The sequence below is a fragment of the Apis florea genome, unplaced genomic scaffold (assembly GCF_048593485.1).
Source record: "Apis florea isolate Af1SG1 unplaced genomic scaffold, ASM4859348v1 contig_2293_pilon, whole genome shotgun sequence".
NCBI lineage: Eukaryota > Metazoa > Arthropoda > Insecta > Hymenoptera > Apidae > Apis > Apis florea.
Genome location: NW_028256554.1, coordinates 1378316 through 1396772, shown reverse-complemented (window position 1 = coordinate 1396772; position 18457 = coordinate 1378316). Strand labels below are relative to the sequence as shown.

At 41.8% G+C, this 18457-nt stretch overlaps 1 protein-coding gene across 2 annotated transcripts; it reads left to right on the top strand.

Annotated features, from left to right (window-relative positions):
* Window positions 1–159: 159 nt before the first annotated feature.
* Trim9 (E3 ubiquitin-protein ligase Trim9) lies at window positions 160–17426 on the top strand. Of its 2 annotated transcripts, XM_003689949.4 has the most exons (9): window positions 160–1414; window positions 1610–1897; window positions 10951–11046; window positions 11170–11563; window positions 11833–11865; window positions 12430–12602; window positions 12834–12972; window positions 15338–15568; window positions 15898–17426. In XM_003689949.4, the coding sequence occupies exons 1-9, from the start codon at window positions 926–928 to the stop codon at window positions 16224–16226; spliced, it is 2172 nt and encodes a 723-aa protein (XP_003689997.1). In that variant the 5' UTR covers window positions 160–925; the 3' UTR covers window positions 16227–17426. The 2 variants fall into 2 exon arrangements, with proteins under 2 accessions (XP_003689997.1, XP_003689996.1); XM_003689948.4 differs by lacking the exon at window positions 11833–11865.
* The last annotated feature ends 1031 nt before the right edge of the window (window positions 17427–18457 follow it).

Below are 18457 nucleotides of genomic sequence, written 5' to 3'. Positions count from 1 at the left end.
ATACATAATATAGAAAATAGATAAATATAAAAGAGACGTAACATAATGAAAAATAAATATTTTATTATGAAGGTCGGGTGGTAAGTGGAGAGAGTCGGCCCTGAGCCATGGTGCGCAGTTGTGATGCGCGAAAGTACTTCAGCGTCGGGAGTCAGTCAACTCGGTGACGTTCTACAGTGAATGTCGTATGGTGAATTTGTTATGCCGGTATTTACGAAACTGAAACGAAGTGATAAATTTACGCACACATATATATTTTCAAGAGTGAATCGTGTAATCATAATAATAGTTTAACTGTTAAACGTAACAAATAGGCTTAGTTGAGAAGAAAAAGATACGAGTTGCATTGGGGCGTCTCTTGCAAACTAGAGCAGCGAACAATGTAAAGTCGATATTTTTACAATTTTTACAAATGTGATGCATGTGCAATCCATAGGCGAAGGATAATCAATCAAGAGAAGAGATTAAATTGATCAAAATGATTTGTACAAATGAATATGATGATTTGATTTGAGAATGTATCCATATAATGGTTCATAATCGTGACGAATGAGTCGTGAAAGCATTATCGAAATAAAATTTCTACTTTTCTCCGCGAACGAATAGTGAATAAGCATACGTTGTCATTTTCGTTCCGTTATTATTACAAAAAACTTGAAAGAGAAATATTAGCGAAGAATAGACAGATATAATATTATACTAGGCGTGGAACGAAAGGTATGTTGAAAAAAAAAATTATAAGAAGAAGGCGTAGCGCAAACGATTGAAAGAATTAGGAAAGAAAAAAATAGGATTGAAATAAGGAAGAGAGAGAAAGAGGAGAGCCAGGATCGGTTGGAAGAGAGTCGGACGGTCGAGGTCGTCGGTGAAGTAGAAGGCGCGAAGCGCGCGCGCGACGAGTTTCTCGTCGTGACGAGTCGTGAGGATGGAGGACGAGTTACGATGCCCTTGTTGTAAAGAATTGTTCGTTGAACCGGTGCTATTACCATGCTGGCATGCCCTTTGCCTTGCATGCGCGGTTAATCTGCAAGCACCACCGGATTCACCTCCAGAATCGACGACTGACTCGTCGAATGCACCGGGATCTGATCAGGAAGCGGATAAACTTTCGATTCTTTCCGAAACGGATTCTGGTGTAGTGTGCAGCAGCACATCAACTAGCTCGCGACCAGGAAGCTATGTCGGCACACCCGGAAACGGAGGTTTTCCACCATCAGGCGGCACTTTATGCCTCTCCTGTCCTGTTTGTCAGAAGACTGTTTATTTTGACGAAGGAGGAGCTCACAATTTACCCAAGTACAGGGCGATGCAACATATCGTAGAAAAATATCAAGAATCGAGAAACACGAGACTGCAATGTCAAATGTGTGAAGCCGAACCCCGGGACGCTACCGTCGCCTGCGAACAGTGCGAGGTCAGTAAACGCTTGCCTCTTTATCTTATTTCTCTTTTTCCTTTCCTATTTTTCTAGATTGTAATTAGAAGAAAACTATCGTATCTCAAATGATTATGTATAATAGTAAATTGTACGCAATCTACAAATTTTTCGGTAAAATAGAAATAAATATGTTATATAGTTTATAAAGAGATATGCGAATACGTGTTTCAGGTTCTGTATTGCGACGCGTGCAGAGAATCGTGTCATCCAAAGAGGGGACCTTTGGCGACGCATAACTTGGGCCCGCCTCGAGGCAGCTGGCAATCGAATGGAGGAGGTAGAGGTGCTCGCGGTTCGAACGCGGAAACTACGCCTCTCTGTGCCGATCATAACGGCGAACCGTTGACCCTTTACTGCGCTCTTTGCAAGATCGCGATATGCGCTCTTTGTCTTCGAGATCGCCATGCAGCTCATCCGCACGACGTGCTCCCATTGGCAGCGGCTTGCAAAGCTCAAAAGGTGAGTGTTTTTAATATTTTTATTTTTGTTTAATTTTATTTATCGCGGTCAGCAAAGATCGATGAAAGGTCGATCGTTTTTTTTTTTTTACGGATTATTCGGTAATAATCTGGTTCGATCGAAGGAGAGATTTATCGGTGACCTTGACGAAACTGGTTCTACCGTCATTCACGTCATCACTCGAAAATCGTTGTGATTATTTTTGGTGTATATTTTTATACTTGACTAGAGATCAACAACCGAGATTTAGAGTAAGAAAAAGATGGAGAAAAAGTTTTAAATCAACGATAGATTTCGTATTTACGACGCGAATGTTTTTACGTATCTCCTGTGCTTTCCCTGAAAACGTCATCGTATCGGTAATTTCCTAATTATAGATCTACTAAAATTATATAATTTCTCGTTATCTAAAATTACACCGAGTTGTTTAGCTGTTTTCAAATTCAACGTAGCTTTCCTTCCTTTTTGTTTAATAATTGTAAGTTACAACGTGATACAACGAAATTGAAATTTATTAGAATCGTAGGATTAATCGAAAGCTTAGCATTTCGCTCGGCTTATACCTTTTTCTTACGCTTTAGAAAAATATGTTTCCACGATTAATTGTTCACGATTAATCGTGATCGCGATAAAAAGCAACGCATCCGGCTTGCCGCATGGGAGCGTAAAATTCGTATTGTTCGACGCCTTTAAAACGAGAAAGGGGCTCGATGAATCTGTAGAAAAGAGGACGTCCACGTGGCCTTTCCGTGTACAATCGAGAGCATAGTAGAAATTGGAACGGCGCACCGTGTTCTCGACAAGTGTTCTTATTATATTTTCTCCCCCTCGACGTTCGATTCTATCCTCATATTCTTTCGCGACAACTCGTCCCGTTTCTCACGCCATCCCCTCCACACCATCATTGTTATCGGTGGTCAACACCTCTTCGAGAGTATTTGCCAAAGTCAATATTTTCGTAGTAATATTTCGAGGCGGAGTTGAACGATCGTTTTATCGACAAGGTAGAAGACAGTGGACGAGTTTCGAACGAGAGTGATAGCTTCAGAGAAATGGAAACTCGTGGAAATTCGAAAGATCGATGCTTTGGCCGAAAGAGAATCGCGAGACCTTTTAGACGGGTCGCGTACCATTAGGTTCCATAAATGGAAACTTGTTGGAAAATGGCGTCAGCCCGGGACACAACGTAAGACCGGCTTTCATATGCTCGACTAGCCGGTCTGTTGGCTGTCGAGCACGATATACGGAACGGGTGATGAATTCTCGAGCAAAAGACCAAAACGGTCATCCGTATCTTCGTTAATACCGCTGTGGTTACGGTTGTGGTTACGAGCGTGGTTGCCTTCTTTCATCGCTCTTTTTCTTTCCTTTCCTTTTTTTTTTTATCTTCCTCGTGACACGATTTAACGAACTCAAATTAAAACTGCTTTGGAAACGAATATCGTCTTTCAACACCGTTTAAACTAAGTTCCGTTCCTCGTCCAAGTTTCGTCTCAATATGAATCTCGTGCTTTTGATATAACACCTCGAAGCGATGCGAGAATTAATCAACGAGGCGACATTGTTTCGTTCAAGTTGTGCGCTTTATATATAGCGGATACGATTATCTTCGTAGTTCGTTTCCTCGATCAAAGTCAATATTTGTCGCAACACTTGCCATTACATAATGAATTTGATTTTACCTGGTCTGGATAATCTGGTCGATGAAAATTCGTCGATTATACGATAAGTTATCGGATAAACGCTACCGCGTGAAAATAGAGAGAAAAGAAGCTTGTTTTTTAATCTCTGCTTAGAGAATTCAACGATAAAACGTTCGTTCCAAACGAACGCGGTGAAAGTTGAAAGAGTACGTATTGCGTATACATACGCGACAAGGATGAAGAGGGAGAATTGGGTTGGTTGACAGATGGCCGATGGAGGAGGCCTATTGGCACGCTAGAAATTCGATCGGACAGAAAACGGAAATCGTATCGCGCTTGAAAGAAACACCGAGGAATTTTTATGGAAAATTCTGGCCGCAAAAATTCACGAACGCGGCTACGCCTGAATGTCGTTAAAAGGCGAACTGGGGATCGCTGTAGAAGAGAATTACGAGGCGAAAATATAGGGGAAACGGAAAGTGCAACGAGGACGCGAGAGCCTACAAACGAAAATAGTTCTTGAAACAGTGCCAGCCTTTGATACTCCTCGTATGAGTCCTCGCATCGGTAAATAAACAAAAGGTATATACGCCCGCGTGGACGCCTACTGCGAAAGAGTACGCACGAGATGATCTTGGAATACACACGTGCTCGTTATTGGAATTCGAGCTTTTCTCACGATTTATAAAATATGAAAATAAACGAGATTGGATTCGCGTTGATTCACGCGGTGGTATTTCATGGCGCACGATAAGCACGATTTCGTTAATTTAACGAAAGTAAATAAGTGAAACAAAATTTTAGATCAAACTTTTTTATTTATCGTTCGAAAATCATTATTTTTCCTTCGCTATCTATGACCTATTTCCTATCTTTCTTACAAAATTCCATCTCCGATATCTTCTTCGTTTCGAAACTTTTCTCTTCGGTTATATTGCATCGATCGAAATAAGAGATAATATTCAATAATATTCAAAGAGAATAATCCAAATATTCTGGTAACAGACATTTGACACATTTTTCTTTTCCGTTTTTGTGCTATCATCGTTTTAAATCATTTTTATTTTAATAATAATGATACACGTGAAATTCTAGGAGTGAATTCGGCCAGTGAATTCATCAGTATAATTGTACTCGGTATAGATATACATCTGTAGGATGTCTTAGATATTTATGGCGGCTCGATCGGTGTGATAAGTGCGCGGTTAGGGTGATGGGAAGGTATATGCAAGGACGAAAACGCGCGTCTCGTTACATAGTGCCGTTACGCACGAAATGTGCCGTGGCGCGAACATCTCCTCCTCCTCCTCCCCCTTCACCCCCTCTGCCCTAGACCTTCTCTTTCTTTCTTCTCTATCCCCGTTACTCGCTCTTTGCTTTCCCTCCAGCTGACCCAGCTTGTTTCGTTTCGAATTTAACGATGGAAAATGCACCCTAGCCAAGTCGATAAGTTGCTCTTTTCCTCCCCTCTCTCTCTCTCCCCCGGCTCCCCCTTTCTCTGTGCCCTTCCTCCCCACTCTGTTCCCCTCGCAGCCGTTTGTCCACGGCTCGATAGGCGGTTTTTTGGTCGAATAAATTTGATAAAAACCATTCGGTGCGAGACATTTCTCATCGGGGAGGAGGAGGGAAGAACGGGCGGCGGTGTTATGGTCTAACAACGACGAAGCCGTGGCCGCCCCGTCTCCTTCATCCTTTCCTTTCATCCTCTAAAAATACCGTCGCTCGCGCGCCTCGCAAATCTTTCGCTTTCGGATTTCGAGATGTCTTCGTGGACAAATGGAGGGGAGGGGAAGATGGAAGTTTGTTTCGAGATTATTCGCGTTAGAATTTCTTTGACATCGTGGAATATCGTAGTAATAATTAATATCGTGCGTGGAACGAAAAAGTAGGTGGGACGGAGAGGAGACGGAACGAGAGTGAGTCACTGTTTAAGGGCAGGGACCGATACGAAAGTGTGCGGTACTGCTGCTATACACGGTGCGCGTGCCGGGCTGTAAAGAATGGCCGATTAGAGAGACTTGGGTTCGGCAAACACGTGGCTGTGAATTTCTTAAATTTATCTCATATTTCTCTTTCTCTCCTATATATTTTCGTTATAATAATCGTTATTATAATTTCGTTATAATAATTTCTCTGAATCGATCCGCCGCTCGTTTCCGAGTTTGTGTACAACACGGGCTCGTAGGTTTGTCGGGTCAGCAGCCCCACAAGAGGGGTTCGTCCCTTTCTTATCACCGCGATACACCACCACGTAGAGTGCATCGTAATCACGCTTCGCCGGTTATCCGCCACTTTTCTGATTAAAAGTATTATTATTCCGAATTTTTTACCCGAGTTTTTAAATTTCGTCGACAGTTACACGAGCTTTTCCAATTTCAATCGTTCCACCAAGTTCCTCCACCATTTCACGTCGTCGAATATTATTAGCGAAATGTAACGGCTTCCGCAACAATGGAATTTCCAAAAGAGGGGGAAGAAAATCCTTTTTCCTCGCGTTCGACAAGCTTTCCGACTTAAGAAATCTACGTGACTCGATTATACACGACAGAGTTAACATTTGGCGCGGCGGAGGACGTCTCGAAACGAAAGAATGGAAAATACTTTGGACGAAATAGCCGGTGGTATTAAATATTCATACCGAGAGAGAAGATTTGCGAGAAAATTGCTCGAGGAAAGATTTTTCGAGCAGATATTGGATTCGAAAATTTTTTTTCCAAAATATCCGCGATATTTACGAGAGAACCAGTTCGCTCGAATTCATCACGCATGATCGCGATTTTGCCAAACGACTCTTCGAAACGCGATAGAAAGTAATAGCAGCAGCAGCAGCAGCAGCAGCAGTAGTAGTAGGGAGAGGTTATTGGGAGCAGTGAGTGAAAAGGCAGCTGCCGCCTTCGATGCCAACGTTTTCGTTGTATCGAGGCGATGATTCGATCAATCGAGATCGGTTAATCGAGATCCATTCGTACGAGTTGTCGTTCGAAGTCGAGAAGAACGAATTAAAGCTTGGCTCTGCTTCTATTTGTCGCGTGAACGTGGCACGTCTGAGCCGAGCAGCAGTCGTCGTGGTCTGGCGGCCACGATCGATTCGAGCCGAAAGCGTCATTCTCCTCCTCGCGCCACGCTCGAAACATCTGGAACGTTATTTTCAAACGAGAGACGCTTTCGTCCATGCTTTCTATCCATCCATCTATCCAGTAGTACATCGATCAGTTTTATATCAGCATAATAATCGACGTCCCCCTATAGCCTTTCTTCCGTCCCGTTTCATCGAAATTTTCCCATCGCCGTTTTCGACATTTCTTCTCGACTCGAAAATTCGATCGATCGTATATTAAATTTTGTTCGTTCGTTACAAGTGATATATTTTCTCGTCTTCGATATTTCTGCTCGACTCGAAAATTCGATCGATCGTATATATAATATTAGACTTTGTTCGTTCGTTATAAACGATACATTTTCTCGTTTTCGACATTTCTTCTCGACTCGAAAATTCGATCGATCGTATATATAATATTAGATTTTGTTCGTTCGTTACAGGTGATATATTTTCTCGTTTTCGATATTTTTGCTCGACTCGAAAACTCGATCGATATATATACATTAGATTTTCGTTCGTTCGTTTACACGTATTTTAGATGGATCATTTTCTCGTTTTCGATATTTCTTCTCGAAAACTCGATCGATCGTATATTAGATTTTGTTCGTTCGTTAAAGTGATATTTCTGTTCGATTCGAAAACTCGATCGATATATATACATTAGATTTTCGTTCGTTCGTTTATACGTATTTTAGATGGATCATTTTCTCGTTTTCGATATTTCTTCTCGACTCGAAAACTCGATCGATCGTATATTAAATTTTATTCGTTCGTTACAGTGATATATTTTCTCGTCTTCGATATTTCTGCTCGACTCGAAAATTCGATCGATCGTATATATAATATTAGATTTTGTTCGTTCGTTATAAACGATACATTTTCTCGTTTTCGACATTTCTTCTCGACTCGAAAATTCGATCGATCGTATATAAATATTAGATTTTGTTCGTTCGTTACAGGTGATACATTTTCTCGTTTTCGACATTTCTTCTCGACTCGAAAACACGATCGATCGTATATTAGATTTTGTCCGTTTGTCTCGTTTCTTCGTGGTGTTCGAGGCGGAACAGAAGAATGAAAGGGAGATGAAAAGGAGGGCGTGTTGTCATCGTTTGATGAGAATGCGGTGCATCGTGATTTGCGGAGAAAAAGACGGGGCGCGCGGTCGACGACCCGATTTTAATTTAACGCATCGCGACGCGTCTGGATTAAAGCAAGCGGCGCGCGATCTTTCGACTCGAAGGTTTCGCGATAGATGAACGGCAGAATGATGCAGAAACAGGTTTTCATCCGTCCGAGAAACGAATTGTATCGCGATTTTCAATTGTCAGAGCGAGGCTTTGGAGAGTGGAAAACGTGTGTTTGTACGATTTGGAAGGAAGGCAGGGAAAATGGCAATAGAAGAGATGAATAATGATTGTAAAGGTGGATCGTAAGTAGCCGAGGGTAAGTGCACGATGCGTGGATCGAGGAGCATTCTCTTTTCTCGAGAATGCTCCTCGAGAATCGATCCAAGCGCACCCTCGACTGTTGCAATTACTTACAAGAGCGGGCGAACGAGATTCGATCAAGCCTCTTAATTAACGAGAGCGATATCACGCATCTGGCCCGTCCTCTCCATACCTCGCCCGAATCGAATACGAAAAAATAGTCGAAAATCGACCAAAAATCTTCTTTCGACGATCGAATGATAAATTTCGTCGAATAATGTCAATTTAAAATAGAAAGAAAGGAAAGAACGGAACGATCGACGAATTTAAAAAACAATAATCGAAAATCGGCCAAAAATCTTCTTTCGACGATCGAATGACAAATTTCGTCGAATAATGTCAATTTAAAATAGAAAGAAAGAATGGAAGAATGGAACGGATTTAAAAATCAGTAGTCGAAAATCGGTCAAAAATCTTCTTTCGACGATCGAATAATAAATTTCGAATAATTAGTGGCGATTTAAAATTGAAAGAAAGAATGGAAGAATGGAACGGATTTAAAAAACAGTAGTCGAAAATCGGCCAAAAACCTTCTTTCGACGATCGAATGATAAATTTCGAATAATTAGTGGCGATTTAAAATTGAAAGAAAGAATGGAAGAATGGAACGGATTTAAAAAACAGTAATTGAAAATCGGCCAAAAATCTTCTTCCAACGATCGAATAATAAATTTCGAATAATTAGTGGCGATTTAAAATTGAAAGAAAGAATGGAAGAATGGAACGATCGACGAATTTAAAAAACAGTAGTCGAAAATCGGCCAAAAACCTTCTTTCGACGATCGAATGACAAATTTCGTCGAATAATGTCAATTTAAAATAGAAAGAAAGGAAAGAACGGAACGATCGACGAATTTAGAAAACAATAATCGAAAATCGGCCAAAAACCTTCTTTCGACGATCGAATGATAAATTTCGAATAATTAGTGGCGATTTAAAATTGAAAGAAAGAATGGAAGAATGGAACGGATTTAAAAAACAATAATCGAAAATCGGCCAAAAACCTTCTTTCGACGATCGAATGATAAATTTCGAATAATTAGTGGCGATTTAAAATTGAAAGAAAGAATGGAAGAATGGAACGGATTTAAAAAACAGTAATTGAAAATCGGCCAAAAATCTTCTTCCAACGATCGAATAATAAATTTCGAATAATTAGTGGCGATTTAAAATTGAAAGAAAGAATGGAAGAATGGAACGATCGACGAATTTAAAAAACAGTAGTTGAAAATCGGCCAAAAACCTTCTTTCGATGATCGAATGACAAATTTCGAATAATTAGTGGCGATTTAAAATTGAAAGAAAGAATGGAAGAATGGAACGGATTTAAAAAACAGTAATCGAAAATCGGCCAAAAATCTTCTTCCGACGATCGAATATATTCGTCGAATAGTTGGTGACGATTTAAAATAAAAAGAAAGGAAAGAACGGAACGATCGACGAATTTAGAAAACAATAATCGAAAATCGGCCAAAAATCTTCTTCCAACGATCGAATAATAAATTTCGAATAGTTAGTGACGATTTGAAATGGAAAGAGAGGGAAGAGCAGAATGATTGACGGATTTGAGAAACAAAAGTCGAAAATCGGCCAAAAATCTTCTTTCCACGATCGAATATATTCGTCGAATAGTTGGTGACGATTTAAAATAGAAAGAGAGGGAAGAGCAGAATGATTGACGTATCTGCGAAATAAAAGCCAAAAGTCCTCTTTGGAATAATAAATTTGGTCGAATAGTTAGAATAGGAAGAGAGGAGAGAATGGAACGATCGACGAATTTAACAAAAGTCGAAAAGTCAAAAAATCCTTCCTTCGAATGATAAATTTCGTCGAATAATGTCAATTTAAAATAGAAAAAAAGAAAAAAACTGGACGATCGACGAATTTAGAAAACGATAGTCGAAAATCGGCCAGAAATCTTCTTTCGATCTTCTTAAAATAGAAGGAGAGAGCAGAATGATTAACATATCTGCGAAATAAAAGCCAAAAGTTTTCTTTCGAATGATAAATTTCGTCGAATAAGTTAGTGCCAATTTAGAATAGGAAGAGAGGGAAGAACGGATTTAAAAAAGAAAAGTCGAAAATCGGTCAAAAACGTTTTTTCGACGATCGAATGATAAATTTGGAATAGTTAGAGGCGATTTAGAAAAATTGAAAGGAAGGGAAGAGCAGAATGGTTGACGAATCTGCGAAATAAATAAAAGTCGAAAATCGGCCAAAAATCTCCTTTCGACGATCGAATAGCTAATACTAATTTAAAATAGAAAGAAAGGGAAGAACGAAACGATCGGCGAATATTTAAAAAATAGAAATAAAACAATAACCTTTTATCGAAGTGATAAAAATAAATTTGGTCGAACAATGCCAATTTAGAATGGAAAAGAACGAATCTGCGAAACAATAATCAAAAATCTTCTTTCCACTATTCTTTCGAATAATCAGTGTAGACAATTTAGAAAGGAAGGGAAGAACGGTGACGAATCTGCATAACTAATTTGCCAATGGTTACACGACGACGCGCCAATCATCCATTTCCGCCCCAAAGTTAAGGAGTAAAACTGCGAAAATTAGGTAGGACGAAGTTGCGGCTAATTCGAGAGAAGTAACTTAATTACTCCCCGACGTGAACCACACACACACACACACACACACTCGCCTATATTCGAAAGATCGGCGCGCACGAATCGATAACACTTTGAAAATTCACTCGCGTTCACATCGAAAGAATCGTTCGGTTCATCCAGCAACAACAATGATTCGCCTCGCGACATCGCGAGAGAAAGAGGATAGTAAAATATGGAATCTTTTCTTCGATTGCAGACGGAGCTCTCGCAAAATTTGCAACAACTGTCGGAAAGAGCTCGGTCGACCACGGAATTCATTCAGAGGTTGAAAGGGATGACTGACAAAGTGCACGTGAGTATTTATTTATCTTGGACGCCCTTTTTAAATTTCACCTCGTCCTTCTTCCTCCGCCCTTTCTCGAGGAGTAGTGCCGTAAACGAGCGACGCGCGTTTGAACCACGCGTGTGTCGGCAGGAGGAGTGCGTCGCCCTGGAGGAGGAGGTGGAGGACAGGGTGGCGAACTTGGTGAGCGTTTTGCAGGCGAGGAAGTGCAGGCTGATCGAGGCAGCCAGGCAGACCAGGGAGGCGAGGGTGCGCTCGTTGAGGGACCAAGTGGCGAGATGCGCGTCCCACCTGCAGGCGACCACCGCTCTCCTCACCTTCTGCATCGAGGCGCTGAAGGAGAACGACAGCGCGGCCTTCCTCCAGATCGGCGGCATGCTCTCGGTCCGCGCGGCCACCGCCGCCGGCTCTTGGGGCGGCGCCGAGGGGGTGCAAGAAATTGCCCGCCTCCCGTTGCTCGATCTCACCCTGGACGACAAACCGTTGCGACGCGCTATCGATCAACTTACCTTTGTTCAGTTGAAACGTAAGCTCTCTTTCTTTTTCTCGCCGCCCTTTTTCTCTGTTATCGTTATATTCAACATATTCGCTCGTCGATCTTCGTTCTTCCCTCTTCGTTCTTTGGTTAAAGAAAAAAAAAAAAAAAAAAGAAAAAAATAGGCAAACGGAGGAGAATCGAACGTGCTTCTCGAATTGGACGATCGATATCTCCTACAGTTTGTCGATCGGCTCGAACGAAAATCCGTTTTGTTAATTATTGATGGAATGTAAACGATTGCCTCATGTTGGACGCAGCGTCGGAAGGAGAGGAGCGATTCCCGATCGCAGGTAACTCTTCGAGATCGAAAGTATTGTAGAAATTTCTTTTTTCCCCTCCCCCCCCTCTTCTTTATCGCTATATCTCTTTCTTCTTCTTTTTCCACGGAACAAATTCGAACGAAAGACGATGTCGTACACCGCTTTTTATTTCTTTGTAAAAAAAGAAGGAGAAGATATGTATTCCCGGATATTGGGACGAAAGTTTGAGAGAAAAGTTTTATCGAGGAAACGTGTCTCTGAGGCGTACCTGCGAACAGTTTGAACAGTTTCCCGAGGTTTTGTTTCGCTCGCCGCAAAGATTGGGGGGAAAAAAAAGAAGAAAAAAAAAAAAAAAAATACAAGAGTCGGAGAGAACGGTTATTCTCTCAACTCGACTCGAGGGAGGATGATTCCATGATTATTTTCGCCTCTATCAACCGGTATCACAAACTATCGAATAGGTGCGCCTTCGAAACGATGATTAAAAATATATCTCGATGATTCGAGCGCCTTTTGCCCGCCTTCCTTTCCTCTCTCTCTTCCACCATTCCATTTCTACTTTCTCTCGTTTACCTGCTCGTTTCTTTCCTTCAGCCCCTGGAGCGCCGATATTGATACCGGAAGAGTGCAGCGCGGAGAACAACAGCGTGACAGTCGCCTGGCAACCACCACCTGGTCACGGAATTGTTGGGTGTGCCGGTCAAAGGGGGCCCGCCATCGAGGGATACTTGTTGGAATTGGACGATGGATGCGGCGGTGAATTCAGGGTAAACCAGCGTTTTTTCGAACGAGGAAGAAACGTTTTGCTTCCACGAAAAGGAGAGAGAGAGAGAGAGAATCGAATCGAAACTTTGGATGGATTTTGAAGTTCGATCGACTAATATATATACATATATATAAATAGTAAATTGGATCGAACGAATTGGGCGAGGAGCAAAGTTGGAGGCAAAGCGCGTGTGGAGCAGCCGAATTAATCGTTCCGTCGTGTGTTTGATCAGGAGGTGTACTGCGGTCGGGAGACGATCTGCACCGTGGACGGATTGCATTTCAACTCTCTGTACAACGCCAGGGTGAGGGCGTTCAACAGCGCCGGGGAAGGAGAGTATTCCGAGTTGATCGGCCTCCAGACAGCCGAGGGTGAGTCTCTCCGCGGCCTCTCCCGAGTATTTTCCTCGACCGAGTGGAGGGGAGTGAAGCGAGGGAAAAATAAAAGCATGGCGATCGACGATTCATCGATCTGCGTAGCGAGAACGAAATTAGATTCGACAATTTGGGGAAACGCGTATTCTTGTGGAGAGAAACGTTACGACACGATATATAGCCAATCTGTTTATCGATCCGTAGCAATGAGCGGCGAGAATAAAATTAGATACGTCGAAACGCGTCTCGTTGCATCCTTGTAACGTGGAGAGAAACGTCTGCGATTCGTCGATTCGTGTCGCGAGAATAAAAGGAAACGGGTCTCGTTATATCCTTATAACGTGAAGATAAATGTTAAGATACAGGTACAATATATGACCGATCTATTTATCGATCCGTAGCAACGAGAATAAAAGGAAACGGGTCTCGTTATATCCTTCTAGCATGGAGAAAAAGATTACGATACAAGTAGAATGTATCGTAGTCGGTCTATTTATCGATCCGTAGCAACGAGAATAAAAGGAAACGGGTCTCGTTATATCCTTACAATATGGAGAAAAACATTACGATACAGGTACGATATATTTATCGACCTGCAACAATAAGCGGCGAGAATAAAATTAGATTCGTCGTAGCCGACAATTTGGGCAAACGCATCTCGTTGTATCCTTATAACATGGACAAAAACGTTACGATACCTTACGATACCTTACGATACATGCAGAGTGTATAGTCGGTCTATTTATCGATCCCTAGCAACGAGAATAAAAGGAAACGGGACTCGTCATATCCTTACAACATGGACAAAAACGTTACGATACCTTACGATACGTTACGATACATGCAGAATATATAGTCGGTCTATTTATCGATCCGTAGCAACGAGAATAAAAGGAAACGGGTCTCATCATGTCCTTATAACATGGACAAAAACGTTACGATACCTTACGATACATGCAGAATATATAGTCGGTCTATTTATCGATCCCTAGCAACGAGAATAAAAGGAAACGGGTGTCATTATATCCTTACAACATGGACAAAAACGTTACGATACCTTACGATACGTTACGATACATGCAGAATATATAGTCCGTCTATTTATCGATCCATAGCAACGAGAATAAAAGGAAGCGGGTCTCATCATGTCCTTACAACATGGACAAAAACGTTACGATACGTTACGATACATGCAGAATATATAGTCGGTCTATTTATCGATCCGTAGCAACGAGAGTAAAAGGAAACGGGTCTCATCATATCCTTACAACATGGACAAAAACGTTACGATACCTTACGATACCTTACGATACGTTACGATACAGGTAGAATATATAGTTAATCAATTTATCATAGCAACGAGAATAAAAGAAAACGGGTCTCATCATGTCCTTATAACATGGACAAAAACGTTACGATACCTTACGATACATGCAGAATATATAGTCGGTCTATTTATTGATCCCTAACAACGAGAATAAAAGGAAACGGGTCTCATTATATCCTTACAACATGGACAAAAACGTTACGATACGTTACGATACATGCAGAATATATAGTCGGTCTATTTATCGATCCGTAGCAACGAGAATAAAAGGAAGCGGGTCTCGTCATATCCTTATAACATGGACAAAAACGTTACGATACAAGTAGAATATATATAACCAATCTACGATACATTGATCCGTAGCAACGTGTCGCTACGGAATAAAAGGAAATGAGTCTCATTACATCCTTGTAATAACACGAAGAAAAATGTCACAGAATTTGCATTGCGATATATAGGTACAATATATAGCCGATCTGTTCGTCGATTCGTAGGGAAAGTAAAATTAGATTAGATCCTGGTAGCCGATAATTCGGCGTTATATTCTTATAACATGGAGAGAAACGTTACGATACCGAGCCGATCCGTGACTCGTGTCGCGAGAATAAAAGGAAACGAGTTTCTTTTATTATATCACGGAGAAAAATATTACGATATATAACCAATCTATTCATCGATCCGTAGCAACGAGAAATTAAATTAAATTTGGGGAAACTCGTCATCGAGCAATTTCACGTGTGGCAGATTCGTAGCAATGATAAATCGCGAGAAGAAAATTAGATAGCCGACAATAGCCTCGTTGTATCCCTATAACTTATATATACATATATAAGAAAGAACGTTATTACGGGATTCGCGTAACAGTAGCCAATGGATGGTGTTTCCGGTTCTCGGATTTAGCTTCCGATACATACACGGAATCACGGTCGAGTTTATCCACTCGATTTCGTCATTCGAGAACAATAGAAACGGTTTGCGCCGCCTCCAAGCATCGATCGATCGATTTATTTACCGAGGGATCGCTTTGCTCGACAGTGGCGTGGTTCTCGTGGGCGACCGGGGCATCCGGCATACCGCAGGAGGTGTCAATTTCCGAGGACGCGATGAGCGCATCCTGCGAGGGTTACGAGCACCGAGTTGTCCTTTCCAGCGTTGGATTTTCGCGGGGCGTTCATTATTGGGAATTAACGATCGATCGTTATCACGCGGACACCGATCCCGCCTTCGGCATAGCAAGGGCCGAGGTGTCGCGGGATCGAATGCTCGGTGAGTAAATACGTATGCTGATACAACTTTTTCCTCTTCCTCCTCTCTTTTTTTTCTTTCGAAAATTTTCAGGCGAACAAATCAATTAATTCAGTTGCCGACAGGTGATTCTATTCGATCTTTTTTTCGATAAATAAATCGGATCGAGTTCATGTACAGTCAATATTAAATTTTCAAAGTTTCGAGAGATGAGATTGGTTTTTACTTCTCCTCCGTACGAAGCGAACAATGGACAAATGGTGTAGCTTGGTTTAATTCTCGCGTTATTACGCCCTGAAAATTTCCTCGAAATCATTTCCAACCTCTTCTTCACCAAGAATTTATCGCAGGCAAGGACGACAAGGGTTGGAGCATGTATATAGATCGGCAGCGTTCTTGGTTCATGCACGGTGGCGGCCACGCGCAGAGGACCGAAGGCGGGGTGCAGCAGGGCTCGACGGTGGGCGTGCTCCTCGACCTGGACACCACCCACACCCTGCGCTTCTTCGTCAACGACCAGCCCCAGGGAGGGATCGCGTTCCGCGACCTCTACGGCGTGTTCTACCCGGCGGTGAGCCTGAACCGCGGGGTCACCGTCACCTTGCACACAGCGTTGGACGTGCCCCGACACTTGTTGGCGTTGCACGAGGAGTACATGACGGACACGGTGCAGAGCTAGGGGTACCTAATCGTCCTGAAGAAGGGCCTTTTGCAGGAGGCCGGCCCGCCCGCCTCCTCCTCCCCGTCCTCGAGCGAGAAGTCGAGCAGGGAGTTCAACAACGGCCAGCTCGAGAAGATCGTCGAGGAATGCCTAGGCGAGGCCAACTGACCGTCCTCCGACCGACCTCGACGCCGCCTCCACAACTTTCTTTAAATTAATAATTTATTCTTCCCCGCGTGATTCCTTGATTCACGAACAATTTTCTCTTTCGAAAAAATTTTTCGTCGAGTAAGAATTGCTGATAAAACGAGATTTCGAACACCTTTCCTCGATGAGTAATCACATTGTAGAGGGAGGGGAAGTGATTTTTTTTTTTTTTTTTCTTTCGTTCTTTAAACAACGATTATTTTCATCTCTGCAAAAAAAATCACTGCCAAGAACTTTGTCGAAGACTGCCATTTTTCGAAGAGGGGGGTGGGGGATATATATATATATAAAATCGAAATATTCTCCGTCTAACGATCGTGAAACGGGATCGTATTCTTATCCATATCGATACGTATCGTAAGTGTAGTAGTCGCGTAGGCTAATAAGATAAGCTCTATAAGATATATTCAATAAGACGCATTGCGAGGGATAAAAAGAAGGAAGGAAGAGATCGCAAGCTAGCAGACACACAGCACGTATAATACAAGCAAGCTCGTTAAGCTTTAGCGAAAAAGTAACGAGTCGAATAAACGTTTTCTAGTCCCCGAATGATAAGAAAGTTTTCGTCCGTTTTTTTCTTTTTTTTTTTCGTCCTTCTTACGTTTAATTTAAGTAATTGCTTTAATCGCCCTACTTTTCCGATCCCCCTTACTCGTCACTTTGTTATTTCTCTCTCTCTCTCTCTCTCTCTCCTTTTTATACAATTTTTATATCCACCCAAATGAATATCTAACTATCGATCGACTACGATACGTTTCTCCGCTTTACTTTCGAAGCAAAGGAAAAAAAAAAGAAAAAAAGAAAAAAAGAAAAAAAAGAAAAAAAAAGAAACACTACGAATATTCGAATTTAATGCTTATTTAAAGGATAGACGATGCAGCGCACACACTCGTGAAAATGCTTCCTCCAAGGAGGAGCAAGATCGGCGTTGTATATATTTGTATATACATATCTCGATTGTATTTCGAACTGATGAATTTGCCAATCAATAAAAATCACAGCAGAAAGAGAGAGATCATTCGACGATCGTTTTCTCTATTCTTTCTCCTATAACCGATCCGATCTAACCCTCCCTCAAAATCGATTTCAAATGTACTTCTCGAGGAAATAAACTTGCCGTTTCCCTTTCTTTCTTCCCCTTTATTTTGATTCATTTCCATACAAATATCCCCTCTCCCCCCCCCCCCTCCTACAAGAAAGGATATAGATGTTGAAATATAGATGATCTTACTCGCCTTTTTCAATTTTTCCTTGACTTTAGAGAAGAATGGAACAATAACGCTTTGTGACGCAATGTTGATGTTCCCAAATGGGTGGGGGATGGGGGGGGGGGAGAGTACGACGAATGAAGCGTCGTTAAGAGGCATTGGTTTGACCGATTTGAAGAAACGAGAGAAGAAGAAAAAAGATGCATCTAATTTATTCGAAGATGATTTCTAAACTCAAAATCAAGTATTCTTGGATACCAGCCTCATGAAAATAAAAAATAACGGGAATGCAAACAATCGTTATATAATATTCTCGTATTCTTCCATCACTCGTTCCTCGCCAAGTATCCTCTTCTCTCGAGAATCGAGAAAAAATTCCAAGGTCGAGTTACAAAGTTCGAATACAGGAGAAAATATTCTCGCGAGTGTGCAGGTCGAACAATGGCGCGCGTTATTGCAACGACGATATCCTCCTCTCCTTGCGTCTCGATTCGCTTTGAATCCAACGGTGTTTTGTTCTCATTTCTCTCGAGTTAATCGAATGGATTTGGAACGATCGAGAGCAAAACCGTTTCACCGTTGTTCCATATCCGGTTAAATTTCATTTTCTTCTTCTTCTTCTTCTTCTTCTTCTTCTTCTTCACCTTTCGTCCTTTTCTATCCGAATCACGATTTCACTCGCTCACTCACTCGATGAATTCAACGCGTTATTGTTCGCCGCGAAATGAATTTGTCTGGCCGCGAATAGGAGTGGAGGAGGAGGATGGAAACGAGAACGAGCGGATTTGATTCGCAATCACCGTCCTTGCTAATTAACACGTTCCCCTTTAATAC

Bases quoted from the DNA above. Each gene is read 5' to 3' on its own strand.
- Trim9 (XM_003689949.4), top strand. From the start codon at position 926: ATGGAGGACGAGTTACGATGCCCTTGTTGTAAAGAATTGTTCGTTGAA. The intron at 11,866-12,429 runs GTAACTCTTCGA...TCTTTCCTTCAG, and splicing joins GGAGCGATTCCCGATCGCAG to CCCCTGGAGCGCCGATATTG. The intron at 12,973-15,337 runs GTGAGTCTCTCC...TTTGCTCGACAG, and splicing joins CGGCCTCCAGACAGCCGAGG to TGGCGTGGTTCTCGTGGGCG.